Here is a 14,725-nt window from a genome sequence, read left to right as displayed (position 1 = left end):
TGGACTAATTGCCCGAGTCTAGCATTTTAAAACAAACCAATTACTAGATTTTTGGCATTGTACATTTTCTAATCATAGATTAGTAACAAGCATATTAAATGAGGTGGCTGGACTAGACATCTATTCAAGACTTCTAGTCCCTGAACTGGTTAGTGGACATACACTATGGACCTGGTGTAATAATCTTTGAACAGTAAATGTGTGTGCACAAGATTCATCAACTTTTAGCTAATGTACCACACCACCCATTGGTCAAATTCTTTCAAGGCTTCCCAAATTTAAAAGGTTAATTTGCCAGATGAAGGTGAAAGTAGATAAAATACTCTAGGTTTAGTTCAAGAACATGCTTAAGTCTCTTACTAATGCTTTTTAGTATATAAGCCTGAAAATATACTTCATGCCTTGCCCTAAAACAACCACATTTATCATTCTGTTTTCACTCTAACTTCAAGAAACAGGCTTTCATTGAGAAACATTCATTTTTTAAAAAATTCTACTACCAAATTATCACTCCCTATGATGATTCTGATTCTGCAGAGACATCTACAAAGATAATTTCCATGTCAGAAAAGAACCAGTTCCAGATTCTTCTTAACAGCAGAAAACAAGTCACACACACACACTGAACACTAGAGTCTGAGAAACAATTTTAAAAAGCTCAAAGGTTCCCCTTTTCGGGGGACCAGGTAGGGAGAGAACTCTATTTTTGGTTACAAAGGCCGTTTAACCAGTGCAAACTGGTGGGGAGAAGAGACTCCTAGACAAGTAAATTTTGGGGACCAGCAATAATGACAAAAGGTGATAAAAACATCCACACATTCGGGTTAAGTGGGGTTTGGGGAACCTCACTGAACCCTCAAAGAATTTAAGCTATCAGGTGAATTTGAGAATGGAAATGTATTTCCGACAGTGGTCACTGGGAAAAGAAAGTTGTATTGTATGGGCAGCTCTCAGGAACTCTACAGTCTACAGGAAATCCTGTAGTGCAATGGACTCTGCATTCTATCTTACAGAGATCTGCTTATCCGTTTCTTCTTTTAGTGAGTCTAGTAAGCCTGTCCCTAGCCCTGCCTGCAGAGTTACAATGAGGAAAATTCTGCTTATCTTTCTCAAGTATGTACTTCAGATGGCTGTGTAAATCAGTGGATCTTGAAAAGAATGTCACCTTCCAATGCCAACCTTTTCTCTTTTAGTTATATACTACTAGAAAATATGTATTTCTCTGTTCTCTGCAATGCTTGGGAAGAGCAGAGATGAGAGTATAAACACACTGCTTGCTGCTTTGAGAGGTATCTAATCTTTGCGGGTCAGCAGCTTGGTAAACTAAAACCCTTAGCAAAGCCTACAGATAGTAACATGTGTGTCTGGACACATGAATAAAGAGTTCCACGAAAGTACAGAGTCACCAGAAGTCAGTGGGATTACAAAGAACCTCAGAGGAAGCTGAGAGACTTCAATGGAGCTTAAGCACCATCTGGACTTTGAGTATGTCGGCTTTGAAACTAATCAGTCTGGTTAGGTGATGACTGTCTGCTATTACTCTAGTTAAAACAGTGGCACCTGAAGCTCCTGTCATCTCATTTAATCACAGTATTTGTATAGGGAGATCATTTATGTGTAATATTTATGGGAGTGGACTCTTTCATTTAAGGACGTCAACACAGACCAGTTTCTCTTAAGAGTATATAGCTAACAGTCATCCAGTGATTTTAAACAGACTGAAGTAATCTGATTTAGATATTAACCAACCAACCAGCATTTCTAAATATTTTTGTTCAGAAGTAGTAGAGGAGAAATATCTAAACTGCTTGTTTCCTCATCAGGAAGCACTGGTTTAGGTGAGATTAAAGGATATAATCATAAAAGCAGCTATGAGACTGATTTGGACTAATCAGTTACTATCCTTACTCCAATCATCATGACTAAGACTCCTTAATTTTCTATAACACAGATTTAAAGAGATTATGCTCTATTAAAGTCTTTCAAAATCACCTACTGCTTTTAGGTTAAATCATTCTGCAGATATCAAGAGTTAATCTTAGGAAAAGTCAAATGTACATACCTGGTATTTCTCAATACTCAATGCCTAGTATATAAAAACTGGCATTCACTCTTCTACCAGGCCAGCAACTTATGTGACTTTAGATGTAATTTTGTTCCCTCAAACTTAACTCTTTATCAATCTCCACAAGCACTGATGTATCAAACACCAATCCGTAGGAATACTGAAAGCACTGATACTTGACTTGGGAAACTGAGTAGTTCTGGTAACCATTTAAAAATCCTAAACACTGCAAACTTCAGGATGTTTATACACATTCCAAAGCAAATGACCACAGAAATGTTTTTTACAAAGCAACTTAAGAAGCTAAAACGAGAGACCAAACCTGTCAGAAATCAGCAAATGTCAATTACTGCATGGTCAGACACTAGTGATTCTGACTCTGCCTTCCATTCCAATTCATTAAAGGTCTCTATATAAATCAAAGAGGTAACTTGATCTGCAACCTCAAGGAACTACTTTTGAGTATCAACAGGTTGGTATATGGTAGGCACTCAAAAAAGCAAGGAACAATGGAATAGTGACAACTGTTGGAACAAGGAACTATGACAATATACAAATTATATATTTATAAAATTATGATTATTATATAACCACTGGCAACCACTCACCCGTTTCTCCATCACCGTAATTCTTTTTTTTTTTTTTTTTTAAAAGATTTTATTTATTTGTCAGAGAGAGAGAGGGAGAGAGCGAGCACAGGCCCACAGAATGGCAGGCAGAGGCAGAGGGAGAAGCAGGCTCCCCGCTGAGCAAGGAGCCCGATGTGGGACTCGATCCCAGGACGCTGGGATCATGACCTGAGCCGAAGGCAGCTGCTTAACCAACTGAGCCACCCAGGTGTCCCCTTATTATTTTAAAAAATACTTTCTGAAGAAGTGTATCAGATATTTGTATGGTTTACAATTTGAAAAATCCTTTCTCCATAATTATCACCTTGAGTTAAAATGATGTGCCATTTTAATATAGCTTTACAGAGCTCTCAAACCACTTGACAGCCTGTTCCCTCATAATATTGTTTCGCCAGTTAACTTCACACACATAAATTTCAAATCCCTCAACTAGTCCAAGTAAATTATGAGGAAAAAAAAATCCCTTGAAACAAAAATATGTTTTTAGTTTTCCTCAAGATTTAAGATTACTTCCTTGTCAAGGTTTAGATTGCACACTTACACACACATGCAGTTTAAAATCCTTTTTGTCAAATTCTATCTGATTTGACCATGAGCAGAACATTGTGACACAAATGTTTCCTACTCCTTACATGGATAGGGAGCACCACGCTTGGGTGGCTCTGTGCTTAGATGACCATGAGTCTACAATAGCTGAGCCATTCTCAGAGCTGTGAGGACAGAGTCTTGGAGGACAGGAGCCTCCAAAGAGCCCTGTTTCCAAAGTCTTGATTAGCCTTGTGTTTGCTTGAAATGGATAACAGGAATAAGTGTGATCTGTACCCATCATCTCTGATTTTCAAAATCCTCCCTTAAATATTCCTTAGATAGTATTACAAATTACATAAAACTGTCTTTTGTATTTTAACTTCCTCCTCTTCTGAAACACCAGAAGAAAGGAAAAAGAGAACAGACCTTGTGGGGCAAAAGCAGTTAGATAAAGCTTCTTGAGATCAAGAACGTGAAGTGTGAAATTAAGGACTGAATGAAAAAGGAGGTGGAAATGCTTATGTGGTCTCAGTGGTCTCAGCCAAAGCCTCTGCCTTTGGCTCGGGTCATGATCTCAGGGTCCTGGGATCGAGTCCCGCATCCGGCTCTCTGCTCAATGGGAGCCTGCTTCCCCCTCTCTCTCTGCCTGCCTCTCTGCCTCCTTGTGATCTCTGTCTGTCAAATAAATAAAATTTTTTTTTTTAAAGATTTTATTTATTTATTTGACAGAGAGAAATTACAAGTACATTGAGAGGCAGGCAGAGAGAGAGAGAAGGAAGCAGGCTCCCTGCTGAGCAGAGAGCCCGATGCGGGACTCGATCCCAGGACCCTGAGATCATGACCTGAGCCGAAGGCAGCGGCTTAACCCACTGAGCCACCCAGGCGCCCTAAATAAAATCTTTTTTAAAAAAAAAAAGTCTTAAGGGAGAGAAAAGAATAAAGGGGGATTTCTGGAAATGTCCCTTCAAGATATTCTGATGAGAAGTATGAAATATACATGAAATATCCAGTTCTGTGACTGGATAAGGGACTTCTCTGAACCTGTTTCCTCTTCTGTCAAGTGGGAACGGAAGTATCTACTTCAAAGACTTTTCAGGATTAAATGAGATACTCCATGTAAACATCCAGGAAAGTGGCCAATGCATAGCACTCAACAAATGTTAGCTCCTCATGACATTTTTAGTTCATCCTAATTATCACCAACAAAGAGGGAGTCTCATGCGCTACAGGTAGGAGTATAATGTGCTACTGCTTTTCTGAAAGGCATTACGGTAACAGAGAAAAAAAATTTTAATACAAAAATCCTCTCATCTAGGAATTTCATATCTAGGAACTCCTCCACAGAAATAACTGTTTTAAGTAATCTGTCATGTATATCCACAAGTAGAACAATGTTTACCTCAGGTTGTTTATAAGAGATGATTAAGAGCAATCTAAGGGTCCAGCAATAGTGAAGTAACATACAACCGAATACTCCTGAATTATTAAGAAGGATATGCTACCTTTATGTAATGATACAGACATGTATTTATATCATTACATAAAAAGTCTGTGGTATATAACACATATATAACATATATTCCACATATGTATTTATATATATTACAGTATTACTCCATTTATGTACTAGAGTCTCCACAAAAACAAAAACATGTTCACAGCAGCATTATTCATAAAAGCAAAAAAGTGGAAAAAACTGATGAATGGATAAATAAAACTGGCATAGCTATGCAATGAGTAGTATTGGCCAGAGAAAGAAATGAAGTACGGGTTCAGATTATGGCATGAATGAATCTAGAAAACATCATGCTAAGTGAAAGAAGGCAGACACACAGGTCATATAATGTATGATTTTATTTATGTGCAATGTTCAGAAGAGGCAGATCCATAGAGAAGTAGATTAGTGGATGCCTGGGGCTTGGGTGGGCCAGTGGGAGTGACTGCTAGGTATGGGGTTTGGAGGGTGGGTGATGAAAATGCTTCAATATTGACTGGAGTGATGGTTGCACAACTCTCTGAATATACTAAAAACCAATGAATTGTACTTTTATACACTTGGACATTATACCTCAAAAAGCTGTTATTCAAAAATATCTTAAGAATGTGGGTAAAAAGGGGCACCTGGGTGGCTCACTGGGTTAAAGCCTCTGCCTTCGGCTCAGGTCATGATCCCAGAGTCCCGGAATCGAGCCCTGAATTGGGCTCTCTGCTCAGCAGGGAGCCTGCTTTCCCCCCACTGACTGCCTCCTCGCCTACTTGTGATCTCTGTCTGCCAAATAAATAAATAAAATCTTAAAAAAAAAAAAGGAATGTGGGTAAAAACAATGGGTAGCACCGCCTAAGGACACCTAATGTTCACAGTAAATGGGGGAAATATTACTAAACACAGTAGAGGAAGGGAGGACAAATATAACTGTATAAACTACATTAAAACTTCAAATTTTCACATGTTACTCACCATCCATAAGAAGCCAATGGCCAGTGAGAACCCAGATAAGGACGAGCATGACAGACAGAGAGAATGATAGTAGTTCAGCAGCAGTGAAACGCCCACAGCAACCAAAGGAAATCCTGGAAAACACACACCATTTATTGGACTAATAGGCAATACATTATATTTCAATAACCAAACTCTACCTTGGTCCTTTATGATCAGAGCTCATATGGCCAGATAAGAACATTAGGCAATACCCAGACACCTGGAATTCGAAAATACCCAAACCTCCTTGGAGTAAGCTACAGAAACAAAGAGGAATTAATTAGGGGCAGCTGAGTGGCTCAGTGGGTAAAAGCCTCTGCCTTCGGCTGGGTCATGATCCTAGGGTCCTGGGATCGAGCCCTGCATTGGGCTCTCTGCTCAGCAGGGAGCCTGCTTCCCCGTCTCTCTCCGTCTGCCTTTCTGCCTACTTGTGATCTCTCTGTCAAATAAATAAATAAAATCATAAAAAAAAAAAAAGCTAAAAAAAAAAAGAGTAATTAATTATACTTCTGCACCCATCTGATTGTACTTTTTATCCGAAATTACCAGCATGGGTGTTTAGAAATTTTAAGTGACAACACCAATCTTTGGAGAATTAAATAAATTATAGGGGAAATTCTGTTCTTATGAGGAAAACAAAATGAAAAAGTACTGACCTTCAATCCACTGGGCAATGAACGATGAATACATATTTAAAAAAATCTGCAATAACTCTCTTTGGCTATCACTAATTCCTGGGAAAATCAGTTGCCCCAAGTGATGGGTTTCCTAAGTGCATACAGCATTTCTGTTAGCACAGCATTTTGTTTCTATGGAGCAACGGCTTTGGGAGTTAAGGAGTGAAAGGTATGCACATGGGGTTTGAACCTAAGTGGCTAGTGTATATTTTAGGCCACCAAAGATGAAAGGCAAAAAATGTTTGAGTCAACCACTATTTTCACATCCCGTTAACTCCCTAGTAAAGGAATAAGAATATTGCTTCAAAATAAAACTGCTCATCTTTCAGTAATCTAAGCAGGAAGCATATTTCAACGACTCAGACTTTGTAAGATTTGTTTACATTTCCTCTGCTATGGAAAGGTACAAAAGGAAGTACTGTCTTCTAGTCTTAAAGATCAAACATCTCGGGCACCTGGGTGGCTCAGTGGGTTAAGCCGCTGCCTTCGGCTCAGGTCATGATCTCAGCGTCCTGGGATCGAGTCCCGCATCGGGTTCTCTGCTCAGCACGGAGCCTGCTTGCCTCTCTCTCTCTCTCTCTGCCTGCCTCTCTGTCTACTTGTAATCTCTCTCTGTCAAATAAATAAATAAAATCTTTAAAAAAAAAAAAAAAAAGATCAAATATCTCCCTTCCCAGTCTTCTGGCATTTGTGTCCTCTGGTCAATACCAGAAATTGAGACTCCCAACAATGCTATCAAGTCTAAGATAAAAACATATACAAATTCATAATTTAGAAGAAAATCCCAAGTCCTTACTTATTCTGAGGTGAACAGGGTCTTGTTAAATACTGGCACATCGGGAGGAGGAGGAAAGCAAAAGCTATTGTTGCAAGAACTAGAGAAAGAAAATGTATGGTTAGGTTTTGTTGTTTATTTTCAATAACCTAAGAAAAATGGCATGACTTATGGAAACACTGACTGCCCAGAAAACTTTTCTCAATAAGTAGATACAATTAACTAACTAGAGATAAAAAATGTCTTCCATTAGCACCATACAGATAAAGTCTTGAGAAGAAAGAAGTACCTGATTTGAAGTAGGGGAGGCAGAGACATCTAGGTTTCTCATTCTCTTCTATCTTAATATGAAAAGAGAAACAGCGGGCCAGGGGATGATCTGACATGTCCAGCATTTTGCTGATGTTATATACACTTACATCACCTCTCTGCTTAAAAACTGATCAGAGGCTGACAGTCAAATTACTTTGATTAGTTATCACTGTGTCTGTCTACTACAGAAACATCAGTGGGGGTTGCCAATGACCACTTTGTCACACTGGATCTTCTAGTAACCCCCCAGACAAGAAGCCACAGTCAAAAAAGGTCCTATTCTAATATCATAAAGTCTGCAAGTTTTCAAACCCCCTGGTCTTTTGTTCATGCTGTACTGGCAGTCCCAAACTGATGTTATGTGTATCCAGTGGTTCAAGGAGAAGTATGGGGAGAAAAAACAGACTTAAGAAGAAAAACTTGCATGGCATGGTGTATAAATCTTAAGTTTTGAATGATGATTAAAGAGGTGAAAATAATTCCTTCTAGGTTAAAGTTTGAGAATAGAGAAGAAACTCATTTACCTGCTGTACATATTGTAAAAACTACTTGAACTGAGTCAAAGAAGAAGAACATTACTAGGAGAGAGACAGATGCTCCAATTGGAAGGAAGAGGGCCTGGGTAGAGTCAATAGTTTGGATACCTGAAAGAGAAAAAGGGACAGATTAATGACTTAAGTAACAGGCACTGTGCCCATGTACTCCAGACACTTTAAAAGTTCCAGGAGTTAGTATGTAAAATACAGTTTATCTGGGACCTCTGATTCTTTCCTTCCCACTGAGATCATGAACTCCTTGCTCTCCTCATGGTGCCTTCATTATCTACCTCCTGGTGCTAACAATCTGGTTGACAGGGCACCAAAAAAACCCTCAAACAAACAAAAACGAAAAACCAAGAACATCAACAGGTAGTAAAAATTTGTATTAACACTTGGGTGTCTCAGTTAAGTGTCTACCTCTGGCTCAAGTCATGGCCCCAGGGTCCTGGTATCAAACCCCTGCATCAGGCTTCTCGCCTGGCAGGGAGCCTGCTTTTCCCTTTCCCTCCCTCCATCTGTGGTTCCCCTGGCTTGAGCTCTTTTTCAAATAAATAAAATCTTAGGGAAAAAAAATCAGATTAGTCAATTTGAGTACATTCGTGGTCTCATGTGCAGGTCTGGTAAAAGAGATGGTTTAAATCCAATGACTAAAATCATTTCTCATCATCTACGGGTTTATTCATATTCATTCTTCCCCACTGTTGCTGAGTAGAGTTGGGGAGTGGAGGGAATAAGACATCTGAAAACCGAAAATCAGAAAAATTTTATGGGAACACTTAAAGGATAAATGGGAGAAAACAATTACTTGGGGTACAGGATTTAGCACAGTGGTTTTCAGTTCTTGGTTACTCATTAGAATCACCTGCAGAGCTGTAACAATTACAGTGCCCAGGCCCAACCCCAGACCAATGAAACTGAAATCTCTAGGGGTTAATAGGCCCAACTAAAAACTCCCAGAAAATTTTATTTTGCATACAGAGTTGAATAGCATTAAAAAAATATTTGGTAGAGAAAACATGGCTATATCTGATAACCACTTTATTAAAAGAAAAAATTATTAATCTTGTGTGTGATCTACTTCCAAATTAACCCTGCAGAGATATAAAGTTCTTGAGAGGAATCAAAGAAAAAATATTCATATGAAACTATTATAAAGAAATACCAGAAGTCTCTCTTCATTAAATTAAGGCTATGAATAAGATATAATGTGACCAGGAAGAACATAACTATGCACGAAGGGTTGCAATCATCAACCAATGCTTAAAAACTGCTCTTTGGTATTTAAGTTTATCTGTCCCAAGAAGGCTACTTAGGCATTTTAGTTAAATAAAATATTAAATATTTCTACAAAACAGAATTGTTTCTTACTGGCTAGGTGGAGGAGTCAATTCACGTAGGAATAGGGCATTTCAATTGAGGAGGAGTGATCTATGTGTCAAGACAGAGATGCTCTTAAGAAGATGGCTGCTGGGCACCTGGGTGGCTCAGTTGGTTGAGCGACTGCCTTTGGCTCAGGTCATGATCCCGGACTTTCAGGATTGAGTCCCACATTGAGTCCTGCCTCGGGCTCCCAGCTCCTTGGGGGAGTCTGCTTCTCCCTCTGACCTTCTCCTCTCTCATGTTCTCTCTCACTCATTCTCTCTCAAATTTAAAAAAAAAAAAAAAGGAAGATGGCTGCTGACCAGAACTGCAGTCAAACTCCTTCACTTGGCCTGGATCATCTGTGTGTGTATATAGGAGTGGGTGGGGGGGGTGGGGTTAGTTAGGGGTGGTACCTTACTTAAAGTGAAGTGTCTTACGGACGTTTATGAGACACAACTCCATGAAATTTCTAACTGAATTTCACCTAGTTGGTCTAAGTACTCTATACTATGTCAAAGAACTACTAGAGGAAACTAAAGATTTTAGGTGCCTTTCACAACAGAAAATAATAGTTTCACAAATAAGTAATTGCTATATGAAGAGAAACAAATCTTTTAAGAGAAACAAATCTTTAAAAAACTGTAAGTCTTAAAATATACATCCACACCCCCCTCTTTTGTAAAACAAAACATCATATAGTCTACAGATTAATTGGTTTAAAACATGAACAGAAAACTTAAATGGCTGGCTAGAATAAAGACTTTAGTGAGTCAGGTATATGATAAGTATTTGTTTATAAAAAAACTAAATTTTAGAAGTTCAGTCTGCAATTAAAATGCAAAACTGGAGGCCTCTGCCTTTGGCTTGGGTCCTAGTCTCAGGATCCTGGGATCAAGCCCCACATCAGGCTCTCTGCTCAGTGGGGAGCCTGCTTCCCCCTCTCTCTCTGCCTGCCTTCTCTGCCTACTTGTGATCTCTGTCAAATAAAATAAAATCTTAAAAAAAAAATGCAAAACTGAATACAAAGAGCCTTTCTAGAGTGTTAGAGAGAATGCACAGATTTTTGTTTTTTAAAAGCACAGATTTTAAACCAGGAGGTATGAGGCACTGCTTCCATTAGTTTTATAGAAGAATGCCCAAGGGAGTTTACCAAACGGCAATGTCACAGGGCAAGTAGAGTTCCTTTAGTTGCTGATAATATGCTACCTAAAAAAATGTACACAACGTTAATACTGTACTTCCTAAAGGTCTGAAGATAATGGTCCTGAAAGGGATGGAGCTAATAGAAATTTTGGGCAAACTTCAGTGACTTCAAAACAAAACAGACCAAAGCAAAACAGAGTTGTCATAATTAGGAGGAGTTACTCAAAAGCAGTTGGCATTACCTTTAAAGCCAAAATTAATGTAAGAAATAGGCACGGTTTTTTACTTCAAGGTGGACCCTAGAGATAAAGTACTTTTAGGACAGTGGCAAGAAACTGCTGGAGCACAGAGATGGAGGGCAGTCGTTTTAAAAAAAAAAAAAAGGAAGAAAAAATAGGCAGGGTGATGGAAAAAATTATGTAGAGAAATTATTTTTAGCATTTACTGAACAAGGCTACAGGCTAAATACATGGTCATGAAATAGATACTGAACAATAATATACACCAGCATATTATTGATAATCACTAAGAAAGTTACTGATTTTGTACCTCCATGAAAGAAGTATGCTTTTCACTATTTACTAAGCACCTATTACACAGTAGGTAACATGAGGGCTTTGAAAAGCTGTACAGTCTTCAGAGTTCGGATAAATTACATGGGAAGCCTGGTAAGGACTTCAAAATGTCAGATAATGGGGCCAAGGGTGGGAGCTGTCCTTTTTTAAACTCACTTAATACTGATTAAATGAAGGGTTGATGTGCCAGAAGGAAAAATATATAGGTTTCTTGGGGCAGATATAGGGATGAGACAGATTTAGAACCAGGTTCAGGAAAATCAGACAGAACCTGGAGGGCACTCCCCTTCCCCGCTTTCTTTCTAACCCTTTTTATTGTAGAACACAACAGCATACGGGGGAAACTGGGTGGCTGAGTTGTTAAGCGGCTGCCTTCTGCTCACGTCATGGTCCCAGGGTCCTGGGATCAAGCCCCGCCATCCCTGCTCAGTGGGAAGCCTGCTTCTCCTCCCTCTCCTACTCCTCCTATTTGTGTTCCCTCTCTCGCTGACGGTCTCTGTCAAATAAATAAATAAAAATCTTAAAAACACAACAGGCATAAAACAAAGTACATAAAACAAAGATGTCGAGTTCAATCAATCAGCAAATACCACCCAGGTCAGGGAACAACCCTGCCAAGCCCAGAAGTCTTTCCTGTGCCCCTCCTAAGTCCCCATTCTTTTCCCCAAAAGGAACTACTACCTTGGCCTTTATGACACTTTCTTCTTTGCTCTGTTTTATATGTTTTCTACTCAACTGCACATTCTAAAATACTAGTATTTATTTTGCTTATTTTTTGAGCTTATTGCATACACTGATACGTAGCATGTGTTTTTGTGTGTCTGGCTTCCTTTTGTTCAATACTGTTATCAGCATCCATGCTGTCTAGGAAACCGTACGTCACTCATTTTTGTTGTCTTTTTCACAAATTCCTTGATTCTTATTTATTTTGGGATTAGGCAACTGCAACCTTTTTTTTTTCTTTTTAATATTGCAACCTTTAACAACAACTTCTACCTATTTACACTTTCTCCTTCAATCGAGACTCTTGCCAAAATCTGAATACTAAACTCATACCTTCCTTTCCTGAGAACAAACCTGTAATTCTTCTACATTGGTTATCATTCAGGACTTCAATCTCTTCATCACCCACACAGTTTCTTGTTTCTCTGTTCATCCTTTTGGCTGTTATTATTTCTTTGATTTTGATAAATGTACCCCATGTTCCATGCTGTCCCTTCAATCTGGAATGGTGTCATGCCCCATGATCAAATACTGGCCTTCCCTGCTGCAACAGTCATTTCTTTCATTGTGTTTTTCCTGATTTTGTGGAAGAGGACTGCATTCTCTCCTAATCTATCTCTTCTGGTATCCATGGCCCAGATGAGGCACTCATCTGTATTTCCCAGATGAGGAAATACATTTGTGAGGATCATTTAGCACAACACAGGAGGTAGATTTAAGAAAATGACCACTTCGGGCGCCTGGGTGGCTCAGTGGGTTAAGCAGCTGCCTTCGGCTCAGGTCATGATCTCCAGGTCCTGGGACTGAGTCCCGCATTGGGCTCTCTGCTCAGCAGGGAGCCTGCTTCCTCATCTCTCTCTGCCTACTTGTGATCTCTGTCAAATAAATAAATAAAATCTTAAAAAAAAAAAAAAAAGACCACTTCAACAAGCATTTACTACTCTTTAGACATCAGCAGTGAGAAATGAAGACTCATGTCACTAGGTAACTTCCTTCTACTGTATGGACTGACCTAATCAATTATTTGAGGATAAAATAGTACTTAGACACACAGTGTCCATTTCTCTTAGGTTTCTGTGATTCAATGTACAATGGCTTTATAGTCTGGTTAAAACACATCATACGCATATATGCTACATAACACAGGACTTGCAAAGGAGTTTCAGTTGTAAAACTGATTTGGCTTAAAATGTTGACAGACGATAAACGCTATGTAATCATTTAACCTGAAAATCGGGTATTGATACTGGGTTTTACCTGGTTTCCCTGTAAGTTACTGATATGGTATTTTACCTCATACAAGAATCTGTGTCTTGGGCACCTGGGTGGCTCAGTGGGTTAAGCCGCTGCCTTCGGCTCAGGTCATGATCTCAGGGTCCTGGGATCGAGTCCCACATCGGGCTCTCTGCTCAGCAGGGAGCCTGCTTCTCCCTCTCACTCTGCCTGCCTCTCTGCCTACTTGTGATCTCTCTCTGTCAAATAAATAAATACAATCTTTAAAAAAAAAAAAAGAATCTGTGTCTTAAGTTTAAGAATAGACTCATTATATTTAAATAATTCTACTTAATGTATTTGCAATGCCCACTTTACATTCCTGGGTACAATGAACACATTTAACTGGGTAAAAGCTAGGCAAGTATAATTTGGTGGGCGGGGCAGTAACTAGAGAAAATAAGTGATCTCTTTACATTTAAGTTCTAAAATTCTCTATCAGTATTCTACCTTTATCCTGGATCCTCAATATTTCCTCCCTGTTAGGTGGTGACTTGAGGCTGTTCTGTAAGTCACGCTCATTCTCTCCTCTGTGCCTGTTAATCACATGCTCTTCCCATCCAGAATGACTTCTCCAGCAATCCAAGTACACCATTTCAAATTTCAGATCAAACTCACCTTCTCTGGCACGGGAATCCCTTATTAAATTGACCCATGTGGCTTACCCTGACTTGCCTTTCTCTTTGCTCTCTCTGTACATGGATGTCAAATGAGTTCATCTCTAGGGCTTACTCTGATCTACTGATAGCAGATGCTTGTTAGAAGTACTCTGAGGCTACGGTAAGGGTCTGTGAGAGAATGTTCCTGTTCTAGGGACAGGAAGTGGTATTTACTATCTCTGTCTCAGCACTTTATTAATGCCTCACAAAGTGTTTTGGCCACAGTGCCTAGTGACAGCTTGGGTACCAGGCTCTTGTGCTTTGGCAGCTTTCAAAATATCTAATAGAATATCTTAAAAATATATATCTAATAAACTGCATGGTAGGAACCCAGTATCAAGCTCTTGATGATCAAATTAAGTCTCCTTATTTATAATTAAATTCCCCTTATAATAAACATCACCAATTTTCTATAACTCTACTGAGGCACAATTTACATATGGCAAAATTCACCCATCTTTAGTGTCCAATACTTGCCAGGAAACTACAAATGCACTTTCAGTTTCTCCATATTTGCCTTTTTGGAAATTTCATTTAAGTGGACTCACACAATATATACTCTTTTCTGACTTCTTAACATAATGTTTTGAGGTTCATATCATGTATCGGTATCAGTACTTCTGTCAGTACTTCATTCTCTTTAATGCTGAATAGTATTCCATTGCATGGATAGGCCATATTTTGTTTATCCATCAATGAGTTTATTGGTCTCTGAGTCATGTTTCTACTTTTTGGCCATTATAAACAATGCTGCCAAACATTTGCTATCTAGCACACTTCTATTTCTTATAACTCAACATTCTTACAAAATCTTTACTATCCTACTTGTTTTTAAGAAAATAATCTCAGCAGCAAGCTTTTAGGCATGAGTTAAAAGCACTAATGAGAAATCATTGGTTTAGATTCAGAACATAGGAATTTTTACAAATTATACCAATACAGATTAGATTTTATTATTATAATTAAACATAAATCCTTAAACCCGGT

General features: G+C 38.8%; 1 protein-coding gene across 4 annotated transcripts in view; it reads right to left on the bottom strand.

Annotated features, from left to right (window-relative positions):
* Nucleotides 1-14,725, bottom strand: part of SPPL3 (signal peptide peptidase like 3) — a 146,279-nt gene that overhangs the window by 9,920 nt on the left and 121,634 nt on the right. For 3 of the 4 annotated variants that reach the window (XM_059140496.1, XM_059140495.1, XM_059140497.1), the window contains exons 4-6: nt 7,990-8,109; nt 7,175-7,253; nt 5,681-5,793 (exon numbers count right to left, since the gene is read on the bottom strand). In XM_059140496.1, coding sequence (XP_058996479.1) covers nt 5,681-5,793; nt 7,175-7,253; nt 7,990-8,109 — 312 coding nt within the window. Of the gene's footprint in view, nt 1-5,680; nt 5,794-7,174; nt 7,254-7,442; nt 7,957-7,989; nt 8,110-14,725 lie in introns of those variants that run through there. The other variant, XM_059140498.1, reaches the window with a different exon arrangement.

The sequence above is a fragment of the Mustela lutreola genome, chromosome 11 (genome assembly GCF_030435805.1).
Source record: "Mustela lutreola isolate mMusLut2 chromosome 11, mMusLut2.pri, whole genome shotgun sequence".
NCBI classification, from domain to species: domain Eukaryota; kingdom Metazoa; phylum Chordata; class Mammalia; order Carnivora; family Mustelidae; genus Mustela; species Mustela lutreola.
This window is presented reverse-complemented; position numbering and strand designations above follow the sequence as displayed.